Consider the following 22,535-nt stretch of genomic DNA (forward strand, 5'->3'; position numbering starts at 1 on the left):
AGGCTGATAATGCCTGCCAGATGAAATGCAAGGAATATCTAGATAGCACTCTAATGACCATGAAGATTTATTTTGGCGTATGCTTTTTGTAATGGTGTAAAAATAGTACTGCTATATACATATTCATGCATAAGACAGGTGTGTCCAACATATTGATGTATAAGATCAGGTGTATCCAACATATTGATGTATAAGATCAGGTGTATCCAACATATTGATGTATAAGATCAGGTGTATCCAACATATTCATGTATAAGATCAGGTGTATTCAACATATTCATGTATAAGATCAGGTGTATCCAACATATTCATGTATAAGATCAGGTGTATCCAACATATTGATGTATAAGATCAGGTGTATCCAACATATTCATGTATAAGATAAGGTGTGTCCAACATATTCATGTATAAGATCAGGTGTGTCCAACATATTCATGTATAAGATCAGGTGTATCCAACATATTCATATATAAGATCAGGTGTATCCAACATATTCACATATAAGATCAGGTGTGTCCAACATATTCACGTATAAGATCAGGTGTGTCCAACATATTCATATATAAGATCAGGTGTGTCCAACATATTCATATATAAGATCAGGTGTGTCCAACATATTCATATATAAGATCAGGTGTATCCAACATATTCATATATAAGATCAGGTGTATCCAACATATTCATGTATAAGATCAGGTGTGTCCAACATATTCATATATAAGATCAGGTGTATCCAACATATTCATATATAAGATCAGGTGTATCCAACATATTCACATATAAGATCAGGTGTGTCCAACATATTCACGTATAAGATCAGGTGTGTCCAACATATTCATATATAAGATCAGGTGTGTCCAACATATTCATATATAAGATCAGGTGTGTCCAACATATTCATATATAAGATCAGGTGTATCCAACATATTCATATATAAGATCAGGTGTATCCAACATATTCATATATAAGATCAGGGGTATCCAACATATTCACGTATAAGATCAGGGGTATCCAACATATTCACGTATAAGATCAGGTGTGTCCAACATATTCACGTATAAGATCAGGCGTGTCCAACATATTCACGTATAAGATCAGGCGTGTCCAACATATTCACGTATAAGATCAGGCGTATCCAACATATTCACGTATAAGATCAGGCGTATCCAACATATTCACGTGTAAGATCAGGGGTATCCAACATATTCACGTGTAAGATCAGGCGTATCCAACATATTCACGTATAAGATCAGGCGTATCCAACATATTCACGTATAAGATCAGGCGTATCCAACATATTCACGTATAAGATCAGGCGTATCCAACATATTCACGTATGAGATCAGGCGTATCCAACATATTCACGTATGAGATCAGGCGTATCCAACATATTCACGTATGAGATCAGGCGTATCCAACATATTCACGTATGAGATCAGGCGTATCCAACATATTCACGTATGAGATCAGGCGTATCCAACATATTCACGTATGAGATCAGGCGTATCCAACATATTCACGTATGAGATCAGGCGTATCCAACATATTCACGTATAAGATCAGGCGTATCCAACATATTCACGTATAAGATCAGGCGTATCCAACATATTCACGTATAAGATCAGGCGTATCCAACATATTTCAGTGGAGGGGCACAGGTCAGCAGAGAGCTTTGGGTATATTATAGCAGCTGCTTTACTTTTCTGTTTAAAGGAGGACTCTGGTGCAGAGTACTCCTGCTTCCTACTGCCCGGGCTGCAAAATAAATTAAAACAAACCATCACTCACCTCCCTGGGTTCCCGCGGAGCGCCACTACAGCTGATCGGTCCTCCGGTCCATCCTCTTCATACTTCCGTGTGAACGAAGCGTCACATGGCGCTCAGCCTATTATGGGCCGAGGCAGAACATTGCGGCGGCCGGCGATAGGCTGAGCACCATGTGACGCTTCGTTACACCCGGAAGTATGAAGAGGATGGACCAGAGGACCGATCAGCAGTAGTGGCGCTCCACGGGAACCCAGGAAGGTGAGTGATGGTTTATTTTCATTTATTTTGAAGCCCGGGCAGGACGGAGCAGGAATACTCTGCACCAGAATACTCCTTTAATCTCTTTCCTTGACAATGTGAGTCCAGAACTCATGTTCTATAACTCATAGATGATCATTGTAATTTTTTTTTAGGTCCGTGGAGTGAAAATATATTGGACTGTTTCCGGAGGAAGGATCTGATAAAAGCCAAAGATGGGATAGAAATAGTATGGGAGCATGCAGCAAACAGCAAGGAGAAGTTACATCAGGCCCTGCAGAGTGAGTAATGTATCCATCCGTACCCCAACTCAGGACCTGTAGGGAAATGTTGTTCTCTGGTAAGATTTGGGCACCAGTGCCAAACAGAGACTGGAACAGAACTTCATAGTGGACCTTAGACTTTTGTGCACATTATATACATTGTAGGGATTGTGATCTATTTGTGATACTCACTTTTAGTCGGCAGTGAATGAGCATTGGTCTCTGTGATTGGCGCTCAACCACAGGGCGATGTACAACCGATAACAGGGATATTATTGGCCACACAAGATATGATCAACCAACAAATGATTGTTTGCTTATTTGTCAGCTGATCACTGGCCCTTTTACAGCCAAAACCTGTCCGGACATGCTGAGAGTTGAAGTTTTGCAACAGCTGGAGGCACCCTGGTTGGGAAACACTGCTTTATACGTTTGACATTATTGACATCCATTTCCCTGAAAGGTGCGTCCTGCTCTGTCTCCACAGCACCCGTCTAGAATGTGAGACCCAGTGCCATAGAATTATAGACAGGTGCTCTGGAGGTGGAGCAGGAAGCTCTCTCGTAGCACATAGATATATTTAGCGGGGAGCAGGGAAAACGGCGCCCCGTTCAGGGTTTTAGGTGCTGAATTTGAAATAAATGTCATGGATAATCATGCTGCATTATAGTCATTTGTATAAAGGATAGTGATTATGAGAAGCAGTCCAAAACATTCAAAAACATAGAAATTATTGTTATCCCATAAGTTTAAAGCCTGGTTAGGCTGAATTTGTGAGAGGGGCGGAAGTATCTCCACCCCCCTGCACGTATAGGCAGAACGTAAGGGGTCGTGGGCTGGGGCAGGGGTATATCCCTGCCTCCTACTGGAGGGGCGTTTGCGGAAGGAGGGGCACGGACCAGCGTTTGTATTCTCCCACCAGTTTCTAGTTTTCGGCACTCGCTCACTCATCTGTGCTTAGGTCCCCAGCATCTTTAAGGTACAGGGGGGGGAGGTGTGGCAGGGCAAAAGCGCCTGTCAGCCATGATGGTGGCATTCCGCGTCTGGCGTGATGACCGGCGCGGGGTGCGGAAAGTTTCTTAAAGCTGCCTCCGACCTACCGAGCCCCGTACTGGGTCACGTGTGCAACAGCGGGAAGCAGTGTAAGGGGGTAGGCTATGTCCCTTTAGCCGAACGGTTTCCTTGTGGCTTTGGGCTGGCCATGACGAGAGATTCGGTACCCTGCTGCTAACCTGACGTCTCCAATGGTTTCAGTGAGTATGAAGTTCACTTTCTCTAGTAATAGAAAGGCTTTCATTACAGGTATACACTACGTAGCATTTTCTCCGTACATAAAGTTGTTACAGTCCATTCATTTATATGCATTTTTCCGTGCATAAATTTGATATTGTGCGTACATAGAAATTGCGTTCAGTCACTGCGTTTATACTGTGCATTTTCATTGCATTCATACCGTGCATTGTTACTGTGCTTTCTTCCATTGCATTGAAGTTGTGCATATAAACCTTTTCATGCAATCATAATATTTTACCGTGCATTCAATCTTAACGTCTATAATGGGCATCCATACCGAGCATTAATTCATGTCGCTCATACTGTGCTTCATTTAAAATCCATACCGGGCATTTATACTGTGTATTTAAAAAAAAACAAAAAAAAAACTTAAGCTCGCATGCACGCTCTTAGCATTGTATACTGCACACAAGTAGCATTGACAAAAAAAAACGTACGCACACACACTCTTAGCATTGTATACTGCACGTACGCTCTTAGCATTGTATACTGCACGTACGCTCTTAGCATTGTATACTGCACACACGCTCTTAGCATTGTATACTGCACACACACTCTTAGCATTTTATACTGCACACACACTCTTAGCATTTTATACTGCACACACACTCTTAGCATTGTATACTGCACGCACGTAGCATTGTATACTGCACGCACGTAGCATTGTATACTGCACGCTCGTAGCATTGTATACTGCACGCTCGTAGCATTGTATACTGCACGCTCGTAGCATTGTATACTGCACGCTCGTAGCATTGTATACTGCACGCTCGTAGCATTGTATACTGCACGCTCGTAGCATTGTATACTGCACGCTCGTAGCATTGTATAATGCACGCTCGTAGCATTGTATACTGCACGCTCGTAGCATTGTATACTGCACACACGCTCGTAGCATTGTATACTGCACACACGCTCGTAGCATTGTATACTGCACACACGCTCGTAGCATTGTATACTGCACACACGCTCGTAGCATTGTATACTGCACACACGCTCGTAGCATTGTATACTGTACACACGCTCGTAGCATTGTATACTGCACACACGCTCGTAGCATTGTATACTGCACACACGCTCGTAGCATTGTATACTGCACACACGCTCGTAGCATTGTATACTGCACACACGCTCGTAGCATTGTATACTGCACACACGCTCGTAGCATTGTATACTGCACACACGCTCGTAGCATTGTATACTGTACCCATGCTCTTAGCATTGTACACTGTACCCATGCTCTTAGCATTGTACACTGCACGCGCGTTTACAACAAGTATACGGCACGCACACTCATAGCTTTTAGGCTCATAACAATCTCACTGCATGCACGCTCACAACGCTTTCACTGCATGCACGTTCCACACGTACACTCATAAAGTTCTTACTGCAAGTACGTTCACAGCTTTAACTTGCACGTACACTCATAGTATTTATACTGCATGTATGCTCATAGGCCTACTGTTCACAGGTCATGACACGTCATGCTTTCATACGCTCATGGCGTTTACATGGTCAATTTGCTCATAATATTCGTTTGATCATTGCATCCATACTATTCATACGCTCTTGGCTTTTATATTGGTTATACTTGCGTACCTTTTATACTGTTCATACGGGTAGGGCATCTTCACTCTTCGTACCTTCATAACTTGCTTATCGTCCGTACGCTCATGGCCTTTATTTCTCATACGCGCATGGCGCACTACTCGTATGTTCATAGTATCTCTACGGTTTTATGCTTATAGCATTTATACGGTACATACGCTCAAAGTATTTATCTGGCCATACGCCTATAGCATTCACACTTTGCAATCTCATTTATTCCGTTTCACCTCATGGTATTTGTACTCTCATACGCTCAATGTGTTATACTGTCCATAAACTCATGTCATTCATGCTGTTCATATGTCCTTGGCATATTACTTTTTCTTACGTTCATTCCATACGGGGCTATGTGAATGGTAGCCACACGCTTCACACATTCCTTGTTATTCATACTGATTTATACGCTCAAGGCTTGCATACTGTTCATACGCTCATGGTATTTCAAACTGGTCATGGCATTTATACTACCCATGGCAATTATACAGTTCATACGCTCATGTCAGTTATATTGTTCACACGCTCATGGCTTTATTTTTGGTCACACTCTCAGGGCTTTTAGATGGTTCACACGCTTATAGTATCATACTCTTTCATACGTTTGTGGCGTTACGGTCCTTACGCTCATGGCATTTATACTGTCCTTTTGCTCACGGTATTTATACTGTCATACGTTCATAGCTTTCACACTGTCATTCGCTCGTGGCATTTTTACTGTGCATTTGTTCGTGACATTGTACCGTTCTCACACTCATAGCATGTACACTGTTCACACGTTCTTGGCATTTATACGGCTCATAGGCTCTTTGTTCATAGTATTTATGCGGCACATGAATGCTTGGTGGTTTTGGTGCTGCGCATGCACTCCTGGCTTTGTGTTTACATGCCCATGGCATTGTGGCTGCATGTTCGCTTGTGGCGTCCTGTGTTTGTGCGCCTATGGCATCTGTGCTGTTAAGATGCTCATACACGCTCATAGTAGTACTATGCACAGTGATCAGCATCTATGCTCTGTATACATTCACATAATTTATAATGTACATATGCTCAATGAATATGGCTCATACGCTCGTAGTCATACCATGCACACGCTACAGAATTTACATTGTACACACGGTCATAGCTTATACGGTACTTTCACGCATCTCGGTACACACGTCCATAGCGTTACACGGTACATACACTCATAGGGGGACATGTATCATTATTTGTGTATGGTAGAAGCATTTTACCCCTTTTCCCGAACTCTAAATTATGCGCAGAAGAGCTAAATTTATCAATCAAGCGCAATGAGCTTCATAAATTGCGGGTAAATATAGTAATCTCCTAAATCCACTCTTTGGAAAATAGAATCAATGATTTAGAGCTTCTTGCTACGTTAAGTCCAAGATGGCTTATATTTGCGCCAAAAAACCCCAGCTCTTGCGGCAAAATTTTGGGTGTAAAAAAAAAAAAAAAAAAAAAAAAAAAAAAGTACGCAGTTAATAAATCCATGTGTTCTATAGATGTCACTCCAAGGTACCCCGATTCGGCCACATCTGGAGGATGTGCTCTACCAAAACGTGCGCAAAAAAAAGGGCTTGCGCAAAATTTTCCGCAAAAAAATGCACACAAAACAGGGGTAAAATCTTTGATACATGTCCCCCATAGTATTTATTCTTTGTTATAGTATTCATGTTATATAACTGCACAGCATTCTCTCCGGGCATACATCTTTTAGATTTATAATACTATACTGTAAGTTTCGATAGCAATTTACATTGTTTTACACTGTGCAGTCATACGCAGCATTTACTGTACACAGGTTATTAGCTTGCATGTCAATCATGCGTCCATGACCAAGTACGATGCATAGTTAAGGTCACACACAGATGTTGATGCTAGAATTTACAGGCATACTCCTGACTGTGCCATTACATCGATACATTCAATAGTACACTTGCACTACTATAGCCGTCACCCCGTGCATGTGTTAGACATTTTGTAACCACGCACGTGTTTCCAGTTGTACTACATGTCTGTTAGTTCAGTGGAAGTTCCGGACATTAATTGATTTACAGCGGAGTCGACATGTACCAGAATTTCTAATTGTATCATGTACGCCATCAAGTCAGTCTCACTCATTGCTAGGTTCTGATCAGCTCACGACGCAAATGTTAGTTTCATCACATGGTACTGTTCGTATCACGGGCACACGCCACCACGCGCTTATACTGGCATTTTTTCCCGCAGCTGATAGGTCATACAGGTTACTGTAATAGTTGCACCATGGTACTTGCAAAGTCAGTATCACGATCACATATTAGCACTGTATGTTGACATCTGATAGTCGGCCTCTACTTTTTAATCCTTTTAATTGAATAAGTTTTTGTCGCAGACACGTCTCCAGCAAATAACATCATGACACATAAGCGGTTTCCCAACATACCTGCCATGTCAGCAGGGGGGCTAGCAGTGGCAGCTGTTACTTACAATTTTTCAGAGCAACAACACCACAACAAATAGGCAGTTGTATACCCTTCACACCTGCCTTGCCTGCATGGGGATACACTGCGTAGTTGTTGTTACTGACACGTTTCTTCTGAGCAACACATCACGATACATAGGTGGGTGTACACCCGTTCACTGCCATGTCTGCAGAGGGATGCACTGCGTAGTTGTTGTTACGGACATACCTTCAGAGGAACAACATCTCGACAGACAGATGGTTGTTTACCCATTATGCCTGCCACGTCCGCAGGGGCTGGCACCACGGAGTTAATTGCTACTGTCACGTCACACAATAACTATTCGACACATAGGTGGTTGTTTACCCATCATGCCTGCCACGTCTGCAGGGGAAGGCACCACACAAGTTATTGTTACTGAAACTTTTTTTCAGAACAATAACATTTCAACTCACAGGTGGTTGTTTACGTTACGCCAGCCACATCTGCAGGGGGAGGCACCACCCAAGTTATTGTTACTGACACGTCTTCAGAGCAATAACTTTACGACACATAGGGGGTTGTTTACCCGTTATGCCTGCCACGTCTGCAGGAGGGGGGGGGGCCTCACAGGTCCTTGTTACAGGCTTTCTTTTTTTTTTTTTCAGAGGAATAACATTTCGACTCATAGGTGGTTGTCTACCCGTTATGCCTGCCATGTCTGCAGGGATGGCACCACACAGGTTGTGGTTACTGACACTTCTCCAGAGCAATAACCTTTTGTTACATTAACCTATTATGCTTGCCACATCTGCAGGGGTGGCTTCACGCAGGTTACCGTTACTTACACAGCTTCAGAGCAATAACTTTATGATACATAAGTGGTTGTTCATTCCGTATGCCTACCAGATCGGTAAGGGGAGGCACCACACAGGTTCTGGTTACTGACACAATTTTTCAGAGCAATAAAACCACAACACATACATGGTGGTTACCCATTATGCCTGCCAAGTCTGCCGGGGGATACACCACGCAGGTCGGTTACTGACATGTCTCCATAGCTAGCATCTGTCACATGGATATGACTTTCACCTAGTAGTGCCTGCCACGTCGGCACTATCATAGGCACAATGGTACGCAAGACTGGTCCAGCCTGAGGGCACAATGGCTCATGCATGGGGCTCTAGTATCAGCAGGTACATTGGGTATGCAGAGACTACAGACATGATGGCATTGAAAGGATGGGTCATTCGTATCAGGATGCCACTCCTGAGACCAGTGGAGTCAGGAATTGGGCAGTTTGGGTTATGGCTCAGTCTTTAGGTAAGGTGTTTTCGGATGTTGTTTTGATCCACAGGCAATATGGTGTCACAAGGCTGTTACCGCCAAAGGTCAGTCGGGTAGTGGTGGTTGTTTGCCACTTAGTAGCAGAAACATGGTGAGCTTCATTAGGCCTGACAGGTTCATAGTGTTTTCACTCTTGCCCTGATGTCTTAGGCAATGCATGCTAAAGAGGCAGATATCAGCTTGTACGTCAGCCTGACCATGCTTAAGTGCCAGCCCGATTTTGGTCAGAGTAGGCATGACTACCACAGCTCTTCGGTTTCTTGACATCGATTCCTAGGTCAGTCAGTTTGCAGTCACTTCACTTCTGTCTTAAGTTAGAGTTAAATCTTGGGTTTGTGTTAGGGTAGGGGTATTGGTTCGTGATTATAACATCTATTTTCCCTACCAGATTGACTTTTTGCCCACTAAAGGCATGCCCTCCGTCGAGGTCACTGGGAACAAAGCTGACCGGTATGTTAAGTTTAAATGTCCTACATAACAGGTAGGTATGTACCATTGTAATCACAAGCACAAATGTAAACCCCGATCACAACTAAGGTAAATGGTAAATTGCGCTTTTTTATGCTTTACTTTGTGTCTACAGCTATGCTGAGCTATGTGTTTCCATAATAACTAACTGCAAACCAACTGCGTAGTCTGGTCCTGCAGTCATTCTCCCATCTGACCCCTACATACATCTTATAGTAAGAACTAGGGGGCAGAAAGAAGGGGGATATGACTGCAGGATCAGACTACACAGGGTCTGTGTGTTTTCTGTTATCTTGTCTGTTACCAAGTTAAAGGCTGCTTTCCCGCATGCAAGTAAACTGCTGAAGACACTCCTCCATGCATTCACCATTGGCCACAACTATGTTGCTTGGATTATTAGCAACATGGCACTGCCATTGGTGAATGCATGAGGGCATAGTTTCGGCCGCATGCAGTCACTGGCATTTGGAAACCACCACATTAGCAACATGGCCAATTGCAAAGTTACTTTATTTTTTTACATTGGAACAATAAAATGCATTGTTTGTGTAGGTGAACACAACTATGCAAGGACTAAATTCCAATGCATCTCTAATTTAAGGTATCCATGTATAATGTTGGCAGTGGTAGGAAATGTTGTTGATGTTGTTCTCACTAATGGAGCCTGTACTTTTTGATTACATAGGTGATGCTCATATGATCGAGGCCGACATTCTGCTTCGAGGAACTGGAGATAGAGAACCCATAATGGCTCATCCTCCTGCAACTGACAGTGACATAAATCTACGGGACTGGCTGGCCAAAGTGTCTACGTCTAATAAAGGCATTAAGCTTGATTTCAAAAGGTAAGTCGTCTTCTAGAGGCCTGATGGGTTTTATTACTTTTTCTTCTAGGCCAGGACCTTTATATAGTGGGGCAAAAAGGTATTTGGTCAGCCACCAGTTGTGCAAGTTCTCCCACTTAAAAAGATGAGAGGCCAGTAATTTTCATCATAGTTATACCTCAACTATGAGAGACATAATGAGAAAACAAAATCCATAAAATCACATTGTCTCATTTTTAAAGAATTTATTTGCAAATTATGGTGGAAAAGAAGTATTTGGCCAATAACAAAGTTCATCTCAATACTTTGTCATATACCCTTTGTTGGCTATGACAAAGGTCAAACATTTTCTGTAAGTCTTCACAAGGGTTCCACACACTGTTGCTGGTATTTTGGCCCATTTCTCCATGCAGATCTCCTCTAGAGCAGTGATGTTTTGGGGCTGCTGCTGGGCAACACGGACTTTCAACTCCCTCCAATGGTTTTCTATGGGGTTGAGATCTGGAGACTTGCTAGGCCACTCCAGGACCTTGAAATGCTTCTTACGAAGCCACTCCTTCATTGCCCGGGCGGTGTGTTTGGGATCATTATCATGCTGAAAGACCCAGCCACATTTCATCTTCAATGCCCTTGCTGATGGAAGGAGGTTTTCACTCACAATCTCAAGATACATGGACTTATACATTCTTTCCTTAACACGAATCAGTCGTCCTGGTCGCTTTGCTGAAAAACAGCCCCAAAGCATGATGTTTCCACCCCCATGCTTCACAGTAGATATGGTGTTCTTTGGATGCAACTCGACATTCTTTCTCCTCCAAACACGACGAGTTGAGTTTTTATAAAAAAGCTCTATTTTGGTTTCATCTGACCATATGACATTCTCTCAATCCTCTTCTGGATCATCCAATGGCTCTCTAACAAATGTCAGACGGGCCCGGACATGTACTGGCTTAAGCAGGGGGCAAGTCGCAAAAGAAAATGATCATAGATCAGCTCACCGAATCTTCATGAACATCAGGCACTGGAGATGAAACCCGGAAGGGGAGATAAGGAGCTGTGTAGGATCTTCTTGCTCTCATGCACACCTGTGACCACCTGGAGGGGGAGATGAGGGGGCGTGGCCTATCTCTCATGCAGTTTTGAAAGAAGAGAAAAAAAAAGCCATGACATCTTGTCCACAGCCTAATCCTAACCTGTGGACAACAGTCAGAGATCCAACACAGAACTACAGAACTTCCTGGCCCACAAGCAAGAAAAAAAGACACATGCTACACAAATATATAATACATGTCAATTGGAAAAACATGAACATTAAAAGAAGATGCAAAATAGCCAAAAATCTTATCCACCGGAGTACCCCTTTAAGCACAGAGCGAGTTAGCTCTGTGCAGTAATGACAGTGGGGTGCTGCAGCCGAGATCCAGGGGGTCCCCTTTGGATAGGGGATAAGATGTCTAGGGGAAGAGTACCCCTTTAAAAAGAAGTGCATCTCTCCCAAGCCCCAGTGGTTTCCTGTCCCTGGGGTAGGAAAAAAAAGGGCAGAGTTTAGAGGTGCCTCTATTCAGCAAATATGTAGGGCAGCCACGTGGTCTTCCCCTCACACCTTCTACCGCCATTACAGGCTGAGCTTGGGTTCCTCTTCCTCCCTATCCTTTGGTCATAAGGTTCTGCAGGCTGTGGTCCCACCTTAGGGCTCTCTGTTATTCTCCCTGGTGGTGCTGTCGTGACGGGGTGGAAAGCCAGTAACTACTCACCGGTAATTCTGTTTCCTCGTAGTCACAAGAGCACCACAACCTATTCCCACCCTTTCTTTTTCCCGACACGGGGTTATGCACATTGGTGTTTCTACGAGGAAACAGAATTACCGATGAGTAATTTACCGGCTTTCTCTGGTAGATGCAGACAAGTGAAAAACAAGGATCCAGCTCCCGGAGGGAAAAACAAAAAAGTTAAAACTTAACGTTTAATTGTGCATGTACATGTCACTTGCCACTCCGGCAATACACCATTTTTTATGTGCACAATTAAACGTTGTTTTGTTCACTTGTCTGCACCCTTAAGCAGGGGTACACATCTGGCACTGCATGATTTGAGTCCCTGGTGGCGTAGTGTGTTACTGATGGTAACCTTTGTTACTTTGGTCCCAGCTCTCTGCAGGTCATTCACTATTTCCCCATTGCCCCCCCCCCATTGATTATGGGATTTTAGCTCAGCGTTCTTATGATTATTTTGATACCACGGGGTGAGATCTTGTGTGGAGCCCCAGATCGAGGGAGATTAGTGGTCTTATATGTCTTCCATTTTCTAATAATTGCTCCCAAAGTTGATTTCTTCACCCCAAGCTGCTTGCCTATTGCAGATTCAGTCTTCCCAGCCTGGTGAAGGTCTATAATTTTGTTTCTGGTGTCCATCGACAGCTCTTTGGTCTTGGCCATAGTGGAGTTTGGAGTGTGACTGTTTGAGGTTGTGGACAGGTGTCTTTTATACTGATAACAAGGTCAAACAGGTGCCATTAATATAGGTAACGAGTGGGGGACAGAGGAGACTCTTAACCCCTTAAGGACCAACACAAGTAAACCTGTATGCCCCTGAAAGACCAGGCCTGTTTTTTTTTTTTTGTTTTTTTTTAATCTGTGATGTCTGACTTTATTAGAGAATAACTCTGGTAACGTTTTGCCAATCACAATAATTCTGATATTGTTTTTTTGTCACAAGTTGTCCTTCATGTACATAGTAAAAGTAACCTGATATCATTCGTAGTTTTTTTTTCTTTACAATGCAAAAAATCATGAAATAAAAAAAAATAAAGATTTTTTTGCTATTTTAACACTAATAGGTTGCAAATATTTATACTTTCTGACCAAATAGTTTATGAAACATATACTTTGAGATGTCTACTTTATTTTGAAAGCATTTCTTTTGTTTTTAATTAACATTTTAAATGAATTAGAAGCCTAACAATTTAATTAGAAATTTTTAAAATTTGAAAAGTACATCCTTTTTTTTATGCTATGCAACGTTTTGAGAAATTTGAAGGTGGTAGAACATAGGACCCCCCCCCCCCCAATTACCCCATTCTAATTTTGCCCCCTCAAGCTATTCGCTATGGGGCACAGTGAGTATTTTAACACCATAGTTTTCTGGCACGAATTATTACAAAATCAGTGTTAAAAATTCAAAATTTGCATTTTTTTCACAAATGCATCATTTGTGGGACATATTTTTTGTACATAGCTTCTGATATTGAAAGAAATGCACCCTATATTTTATTGAGCTGCTCGGCCTGTTTTTTGGAAATACCCCCGCTTAGGCCATTTTAGGCCAGATGGATTATAGGCCGCACTTCATGTCTGCAAAGGGTTTTAGCTGTCAGAACCATACAGAACCCCCACAAGTGACCCCCCCCCCCCTTTTTTTTTTTTTTTTTCACAAATGCATAATTTGTGGGACATATTTTTTGTACATAGCTTCTGATATTGAAAGAAATGCACCCTATATTTTATTGAGCTGCTCGGCCTGTTTTTTGGAAATACCCCCGCTTAGGCCATTTTAGGCCAGATGGATTATAGGCCGCACTTCATGTCTGCAAAGGGTTTTAGCTGTCAGAACCATACAGAACCCCCACAAGTGACCCCCCCCCCCCTTTTTTTTTTTTTTTTCACAAATGCATAATTTGTGGGACATATTTTTTGTACATTGCATCTGAAAAGTTGAAAATGCAGCCCATATTTTATTATGCTTTTCGTCCCGTGTTCGGTAATACCCCCACTTAGGCCATATTTGGTTGCATGGCCACATGATGGGACCCAAAAGGAGAGGAGCCCCATTTGGCTTTAAGGATATCATTATACAAATTATAGGTCGCACTTCATCTTGCAAAGCATTCTAGCTTAACACCAAAAAGAATTTGATCAGCAACAGAAAATTATGAAATATTGCAAAACTTTATTAATGATATCATAAAACAAGACACATGTTAAAATGTTATAAAGAAAAAGACAGTGCACAAGGCTGGATGAGATGGCAGGAGCATGCAGACTAAGACAATTGGTGTAAAATATAATATACTGATAGCAATTGCTTATGCCACAAAGATACAGGTAGCTGCAGAATGGAGATATATACAACCTCAATAAACCTATAACAAGATGTGGACACACTGAAAATAAGCAAAAATTCAGAAAGAAAGGGGAAGTTTTTACCAAAGCAGAGCCATGCATCACCTGCATCTACTCCAACACACGTTTCGCACCAGGGGTAGCGCCAAGGAAACGCAGTATGAACAGGACGCAGTGTAGGGTCACATAGAGCACATCTGTGGCTTATTTCACACCTCGGATGCCCTCTGGCAGTCACAAGGGCGTGATCACTGCTGTGGCTTGGTAGCTCAATGTGTCTAGGAGGTCTAGCAGTACCTTCCCTCTGTTCCATCGCTCTGTCACCATGGATGGATCTGCCTCTACACACTCTGCATCTCTGGAGCGTTAGGAAGTCGGCAACCCTGTGAGTACCTGGCCCACTGGGGTTCATTTACTTAGGGGGAGGGTTGCTTGTTTTTGCCCTATTTTTATGGGTTCCTTCTCTCCTTTCAAGGAGGCCACAAAGAAACTTAGAGGTATCTATGGAAGGTCCCAGGGAACCAAAAACAAAGCTTAAGAAATGTGGAATTTGCTCAGGGACTCTACCTAAAGGTTACTCCAAGCTCCTATGCAAGCTCTGTACAGAGAAAATTGTCCCTCTCCTTTTTGGAGGATCTCCCGTCTGTTATAAGCAAGGAAGTGCAAGCATCTCTAGCAGGTGCTTTGCCTAAAGTTCAATCTATGGATCCATTTCCACCTATAGATCCTCCCTCCTTCGGCGGGTCTTAACCCATTGGATCCTCCTCCAGCTAAAAAGTGTAAAATTATTGTGCACTCTGCCTTCTGATTTTGGAGGCAATCTCCCTTAATTCTAGTTCTAATGAGGTAGGCGAAATTGTGGAGTCCCCTTCTCAGAGTGAGGATAAGAAGTATTATTTTTCCTCTGTGGGTGTAAATTTATTACTAACTGCAGTTAGGAGTGCAATGAATATTCCTGGTGCTCCAGAGCCATCATCTGTTCAGGATCACATGTTTGCTGGCCTCAAACCAAAAAAGAGACGAAAAACCAAAACGTTTTTAATGTGCATGAGTACATTAAAAATCTTATCCTTGAAGAGTGGCAAGAGCCAGAAAAAAAGATTACAAATCCCTAAAGAATTTAGGTCCAGATTTCCTTTTGATGAGGAAGTAAAACTTTGGAATGAAATCCCAAAATTGGACATTCAAGTTTCCAAAGTGGTCAAAAAAACCTCTTTACCCTTTGAGGACAGTTCTCAACACAAAGACCTTATGGAGCGGTGGATTACTTAGGAAAGCCTGTGATTCTTCCACAGCCTTGATTAATCCTAACATTGCTTCCACAAGTGTAGCTAGGTCCCTGTTTATATGGTTGGGAGAACTTAATAACCACTTAGAAAATAAAACATCTAGGGATAACATTTTAGCTTCCATATCTATTCTAAAACTGGCCACCGCTTTCCTGGACGACTCCTCTGCTGAGTCCGTCAGGATAGCTGCAAAATCGGCAGCCATATCTTACTCAGTTAGACGAGCTTTAAGGCTCAAAAGCTGGCAGGGTGATTTTACCTTTAAAACCAAGTTATGTGCCATTCCTTTTCAGGATAGCCAGGTTTTATGGTCCAGTACTAGTTACAATTCTAGATACAAAAGGAGGATAAAAATTCTAAGCCTAAAAGTAATTTTTGTCCTTTTCCGAGAAATAAACAATATAGAGGAAAAAGTTAAACTGGTAGATGGAGCTATCCAAAGGGAGGCAAAGGCAGGGACTTCCTTCTTAACCCCTCCTCCGCTTCCTCCTTCAACAAAAATGACGTTCTTCAGGTGGGGGAAGGCTTTCTCTATTCTGTCGCCAATGGGTGAATATAACCGCAAATCCATTTATTCTAAATACCTTGGAGTTTGGTTACAGAATAGAGTTCGCCTCCTCCCACCTTAAAGATTCTGTATTACAGATCTAGGCTTTGGTCAGGGCTAAAAGATATGCTAGCCTTACATGCTATTTTCCAGTCAGAACAGGGTCAGGGCCATTATTCCAGTCTTTTTTCTGGTTCCAAAACAAAATGGTACTCTCAGAACCATCATAAATCTAAAGAACTTAAAGGGGTTCTCCGGTGCTTAAACATCTTATCCCCTATCCAAAGGATAGGGGATAAGATGCCTGATAGCCGGAGTCCCGCAGCTGGGGACCCCCGGGATCATGCACCCAGTTTGTAATCAGTGCCCGGAGTGTTTTCGCTCCGGGACTGATTACCGGCGACCGCAGGGCCGGCGGCGTGTGACGTCACGCCTCCTCCCCCGTGTGACTTCACGCTCCGCCCCTCAATGCAAGCCGACAGGAGGGGGCGTGATAGCTATCCCGTAGGCTTGCATTGAGGCGCGGAGCATGGCGTCACTCTGGAATGCTTTTAGTTATCATTCTGATTCCGAGATTGTTTTTTCGTGACATATTCTACTTTAACATAGTGGTAAATTTTTGTCGATACTTGCATCCTTTCTTGGTGAAAAATCCGTAAATTTGATGAAAAATTTGAAAATTTAGCATTTTTCTAACTTTGAAGCTCTCTGCTTGTAAGGAAAATGGATATTACGAATACATTTTTTTTTTGGTTCACATATACAATATGTCTACTTTATGTTTGCATCATAAAATTGACGTGTTTTTACTTTTGGAAGACACCAGAGGGCTTCAACGGTCAGCAGCAATTTTCCGATTTTTCACAAAATTTTCAAACTCAGTATTTTTCAGGGACCAGTTCAGGTTTGAAGTGGATTTGAAGGGTCTTCATATTAGAAATACCCCATAAATGACCCCATTATAAAAACTACACCCCCCAAAGTATTCAAAATGACATTTAGTCAGCGTTTTAACCCTTTAGGTGTTTCACACGAATAGCAGCAAAGTGAAGGAGAAAATTCACAATCTTCATTTTTTACACTCACATGTTCTTGTAGACCCAATTTTTGAATTTTTACAAGGGGTAAAAGGACAACATTTTTACTTGTATTTGTAGCCCAATTTCTCTCGAGTAAGCACATACCTCATATGTCTATGTAAAGTGTTCGGCGGGCGCAGTAGAGGGCTCAGAAGGGAAGGAGCGACAAGGGGATTTTGGAGAGTACGTTTTTCTGAAATGGTTTTTGTGGGGCATGTTACCTTTAGGAAGCCCTTATGGTGCCAGAACAGCAAAAAAAAAACACATGGCATACCATTTTGGAAACTAGACCCCTCGGGGAATGTAACATGGGATAAAGTGAACCTTAATACCCCACAGGTGTTTCACGACTTTTGCAAATGTAAAAAAAAAAATATATAATTTTACCTAAAAGTTTTCCCAAAATTTTTTTATTTTTAAAAAGGGTAATAGCAGAAAATACCCCTAAAAATTTGAAGCCCAATTTCTCCCGATTCAGAAAACACCCCATATGGGGGTGAGAAGTGCTCTGCTGGCGCACTACAGGTCTCGGAAGAGAAGGAGTCACATTTGGCTTTTTGAACGCAAATTTTTCTCTGGGGGCATGCCGCATTTAGGAAGCCCCTATGGTGCCAGGATAGCAAAAAAAAAACCCACATGGCATACCATTTTGGAAACTAGACCCCTCGGGGAACGTAACAAGGGGTTAAGTGAACCTTTATACCCCACAGGTGTTTCACGACTTTTGCATATGTAAAAAAAATTTATTTTTTTTTACCTAAAAAGCTTGTTTTCCCAAAAATTTTACATTTTTAAAAAGGGTAAAAGCAGAAAATACCCCCCAAAATTTGTAACACAATTTCTCCCGAGTACGGCGATACCCCATATGTGACCCTAAACTGTTGCCTTGAAATACGACAGGGCTCCAAAGTGAGAGCGCCATGCGCATTTGAGGCCTAAATTAGGGATTGCATAGGGGTGGACATAGGGGTATTCTACGCCAGTGATTCCCATACAGGGTGCCTCCAGCTGTTGCAAAACTCCCAGCATGCCTGGACAGTCAACGGCTGTCCGACAATACTGGGAGTTGTTTTGCAACAGCTGGAGGCTCCGTTCTGGAAACAGTGGCGTACCAGACGTTTTTCATTTTTATTGGGGAGGGGAGGGGGGCTGTGTAGGGGTATGTGTATATGTAGTGTTTTTTACTTTTTATTTTATTTTTTGTGTTAGTGTAGTGTAGTGTTTTTAGGGTACAGTCGCACGGGCGGGGGTTCACAGTAGTTTCTCGCTGGCAATTTGAGCTGCAGCAGAAAGTTTGCGGCAGCTCAAACTTGCAGCCAGATACTTACTGTAATCCTCCACCCATGTGAGTGTACCCTGTACGTTCACATTGGGGGGGGGGACATCCAGCTGTTGCATAACTACAACTCCCAGCATGCCGTTGGCTGTCGGTGACTGCTGAGAGTTGCAGTTTTGTAACAACTGTAGGCACACTGGTTATGTATCACTGAGTTTGTGACCTAACTCAGTGTTTCACAACCAGTGTGCCTCCAGCTGTTGCAAAACTACAACTCCCAGCATGTACGGTGCATGGTGTACGGTGACTGCTGAGAGTTGTAGTTTGCAACAGCTGGAGGCACACCGGTCGTGAAACACTGAGTTAGGTAAAAAAAAACTCTGAGTTTCACAACCAGTGTGCCTTCAGCTGTTGCAAAACTACAACTCTCAGCAGTCACCGACAGCCAACGGGCATGCTGGGAGTTGTAGTTATGCAACCACCAGATCCACCACTACAACTCCCAGCATGCACTTTAGCTGATTGTGCAAGCTGGGAGTTGTAGTTACACAACAGCTGAAGGTACACTTTTCCATAGAAAGAATGTGCCTCCAGCTGTTGCAAAACTACAAGTCCCAGCATGCCCATAAGGGCATGCTGGGAGTTGTGGTGGTCTGCCTCCTGCTGTTGCATAACTACAGCTCCCAGCATGCCCTTTTTGCATGCTGGGAGCTGTTGCTAAGCAACAGCAGGAGGCTGTCACTCACCTCCAACGATCCAGACGCTGCAGGCCAGTCCCGCCGCCGCAGCTGCTCCTGGGGCCCCGATCCCAACAGGGGCGCCGGGGATCGGGGTCCCCAGCACCCGGGGTGCACGTCCCGCACCCGCTCACGTCCTCCAGAAGAGGGGCGGAGCGGGTGCGGGAGTGACACCCGCAGCAGGCGCCCTGATTGGTCGGCCGGTAATCCGGCCGACGAATCAGGGCGATCGTGAGGTGGCACCAGTGCCACCTCACCCCTGCAGGCTCTGGCTGTTCGGGGCCGTCAGAGACGGCCCCGAACAGCCAGTAATTCCGGGTCACCGGGTCACTGGAGACCCGATTGACCCGGAATCACCGCAGATCACTGGACTGAATTGTCCAGCGATCTGCGGCGATCGCCGACATGGGGGGACATAATGACCCCCCTGGGCGATATGCCGGGATGCCTGCTGAACGATTTCAGCAGGCATCCGGCTCCGGTCCCCAACCGGCTAGCGGTGGGGGCCGTAATTCCCACGGGCGTATGGATACGCCCTCGGTCCTTAAGGACTCGGGATGCAGGGCGTATCCATACGCCCTATGTCCTGAAGAGGTTAAAGGAACATAACATGCTTGAAGTAATCTTATTTTTCCACAATTCTGAAAGGGTGCCAATAATTTTGTCCAGCCCATTTTTGGAGTTTGGGGTGACATTATGTCCAATTTGCTTTTCCCCCCCCCCCTTTTTTGGTTTAGTTCCAATACACACAAAGGGAATAAACATGTGTATGGCAAAACGTGTTACTGCAATCCTTTTCTGTGAGAAATACTTCATTTTCTAGAAAAATTTCAGGGGTGACAACATTTACCCCCATGACTGTATATAGTCTTACCTTTCATGATGGGGACCCTGAAGGTGGTTTGTTGGAATGTCCCGGGGCTTAATTCTAAGTTTAAAAGGGCCCTATGTCTGGACTTTGTGAAATGCCAGTCTCCTCACATTATTTGTCTGCAGGAAACTCATATTACGAGTCAGAAAGTTCTTGCCCTGAAAAGGGCTTGGATAGCGCGGAGCTACCATGCATCCTACTCCAATTATGCAAGGGGTGTTTCTGTGTTAACCACCAAGTCCCTGCCATTAGCGGTTTCACAGGCAGCCTGTGACCTCTTTGGGAGATTTGTGATCTTACATTGTTCTCTGGGTTCTTTCTCCATTGTTCTTGTCTCTGTTTATGTGCCCCCTCCTTTTCAAGTCACTGTGCTGGAGCTAATTACTAACAAACTGTTCTTTTCCCTCTGATCCTGTCCTTTTCATAGGTGATTTCAATGTAGTTCCTGATCCATTGCTCGCTCGCACCACTGCTGCTGATCCTGGTTCCTCCTCATTTAATACCTGGCGCTTGGCGTTAGGCCTGACCGACCTCTGGAGTTCCCAACTGCTTCTTCCTTTACCTTTTACTCTGCTGCCCATAGGTCATTCTCTCGAATTGATCTCGCTGTGGCGTCCAAAGACCTCCTTCAGGCAGTAAGAGATGTTTCCTACACCACTAGGGGGATCTCAGACCACTCTACTGTCCTGTCTCCACCTAGGCCCTAGTCCCCCTTCCCATATCTGGCGCATGCACCCTGGCTGGCTGCAGGTCGAGGCAGTTGTGGAGGCTCTGGGGGTTGCCCATGCTGAATATTGGGAGAACAATGCTCCGTATCCTGACCCCCTAGTTCAATGGGACGCATGCAAAGCTACGATTAGAGGTGCCTTTATAGCAGGTCAGAGGAAAATTAGGTCTGCTATGGAGGGCTTGCTGTTGCAGGGGGGTGAGTGTCTTGGAGGCGGCATATGTTAGAAATCCATCCCCTGAGAATGAGAGGGCTTGGGCCAAGGTTCAGAGGTCTTTGTTCCCTGTTCAGAAGGATAGGGTCCAGTTGTGGTTGGCGGATAGGGGGGCTGCCCTGTTTGAATTCGGAGACAAGAATGGTAAACTACTGGCGTATTTAGCGATGGCTAGTCACCATGCTGCTTCTATCCCTTGTATTAGGGGCCGAGATGGTGCTGTGGTAGCTGACCCCCAGTTGAGTAACTCTGTCTTCAGGGACTTTTACTTCTCTTTGTATGCTGCCCCTTTTAAGCCCTGTCAAGGGGAAATCCTGTTTTTCTTAAGTGACTTATCCCTTCCCATGCTTAGTCTTGCTTAGGCGGAGGCGTTAGATGCCCCATTTGCAGTTGAGGAGGTGGAGCAGGCCATACGGGATCTTCCTCATGGGAAGACCCCGGGTTTAGATGCGATTGGTATAGGATGAATGAGGAGCGACTGGCCCCTATACTACTTAAATTGTTTCACTCGATAGCTGCGGCAGATGCTCTTCCAGACTCTATGAGGGAGACGTTGATTGTAGTGCTCCCCAAGCCTGGAAAGGACCCGTTGCTGCCTGATTCTCTACTGGTGTGGTGGTTAGTCTGGATATATATAAGGCCTTTGATTCGGTGCTGTGGCCCTATCTCTGCGTGGTTCTGGGTGTGTTTAGGTTTGATCCCCGATTGTGCCTGGGTTCGCTTGCTATATGATAGTCCTAGGGCCCGCATTCGCACTAACTTGGATGTTTCTGTTCCCTTTCTCCTGGGTCGTGGGATGAGGCAGGGGTGCCCGCTATCTCCTTTCCTTATTTCGCTGGCGATGGAGTCTTTGGCAGCAGCCATCCGTAGGGACTCTCCTATCTGTGGTATACCCAGGGGGTCTATTGTAGAGAAGTTTTCCCTTTAGGCAGATGACACATTGGTGTACTTGGCGGATGCTGAGGGTTCTCTCCTGTCCCTTATTGATCTACTTTATCGGTTTAGTTCGATTTCGGGCTTGCGGGTCAACTGGGCTATGTCCTCCCTAATGGCGCTTTCGTCTGGGGTCCCCCTCCTTTCCTTTCTCTCTTCCGGCAGGGGTGCATGTGGTTTCTCGATTTAGATACTTAGGGGTGGAGGTAACTGTGTCCCTGATAGACTATTTGTCCCTGAACTTGGAGCCACTCTTTATGTTCCACTGTGGAGCGGTTGACTGCCTGGTCCTCATTCCCTCTCTCCTTAGCGGGCAGGATCGATATCTTCAAAATGTTTTACCTCCCTAAATTCCTTTTATTTTTTTCACTTAGCGCCCGTGATCCCCCCTAGGAAATATTTTAATACAATATGTGGTGCTCTTGGTTCCTTCTACTGGCAGGGGAAACCTCCCAGACTTGGTTGGGCTCTTCTTCAGGCTCCTAAGCGGCT

The 22,535-nt window shown here is 44.1% G+C and overlaps 1 protein-coding gene across 1 annotated transcript in view; it reads left to right on the top strand.

The window, feature by feature from the left end:
• Positions 1-22,535, top strand: part of FAM151B (family with sequence similarity 151 member B) — a 66,351-nt gene that overhangs the window by 5,762 nt on the left and 38,054 nt on the right. The window contains exons 2-3 of the mRNA XM_056539298.1: positions 2,182-2,307; positions 10,114-10,273. Coding sequence (XP_056395273.1) covers positions 2,182-2,307; positions 10,114-10,273 — 286 coding nt within the window. The remainder of the gene's footprint in view (positions 1-2,181; positions 2,308-10,113; positions 10,274-22,535) is intronic.

Source organism: Hyla sarda, chromosome 1, assembly GCF_029499605.1.
Source record: "Hyla sarda isolate aHylSar1 chromosome 1, aHylSar1.hap1, whole genome shotgun sequence".
NCBI lineage: Eukaryota > Metazoa > Chordata > Amphibia > Anura > Hylidae > Hyla > Hyla sarda.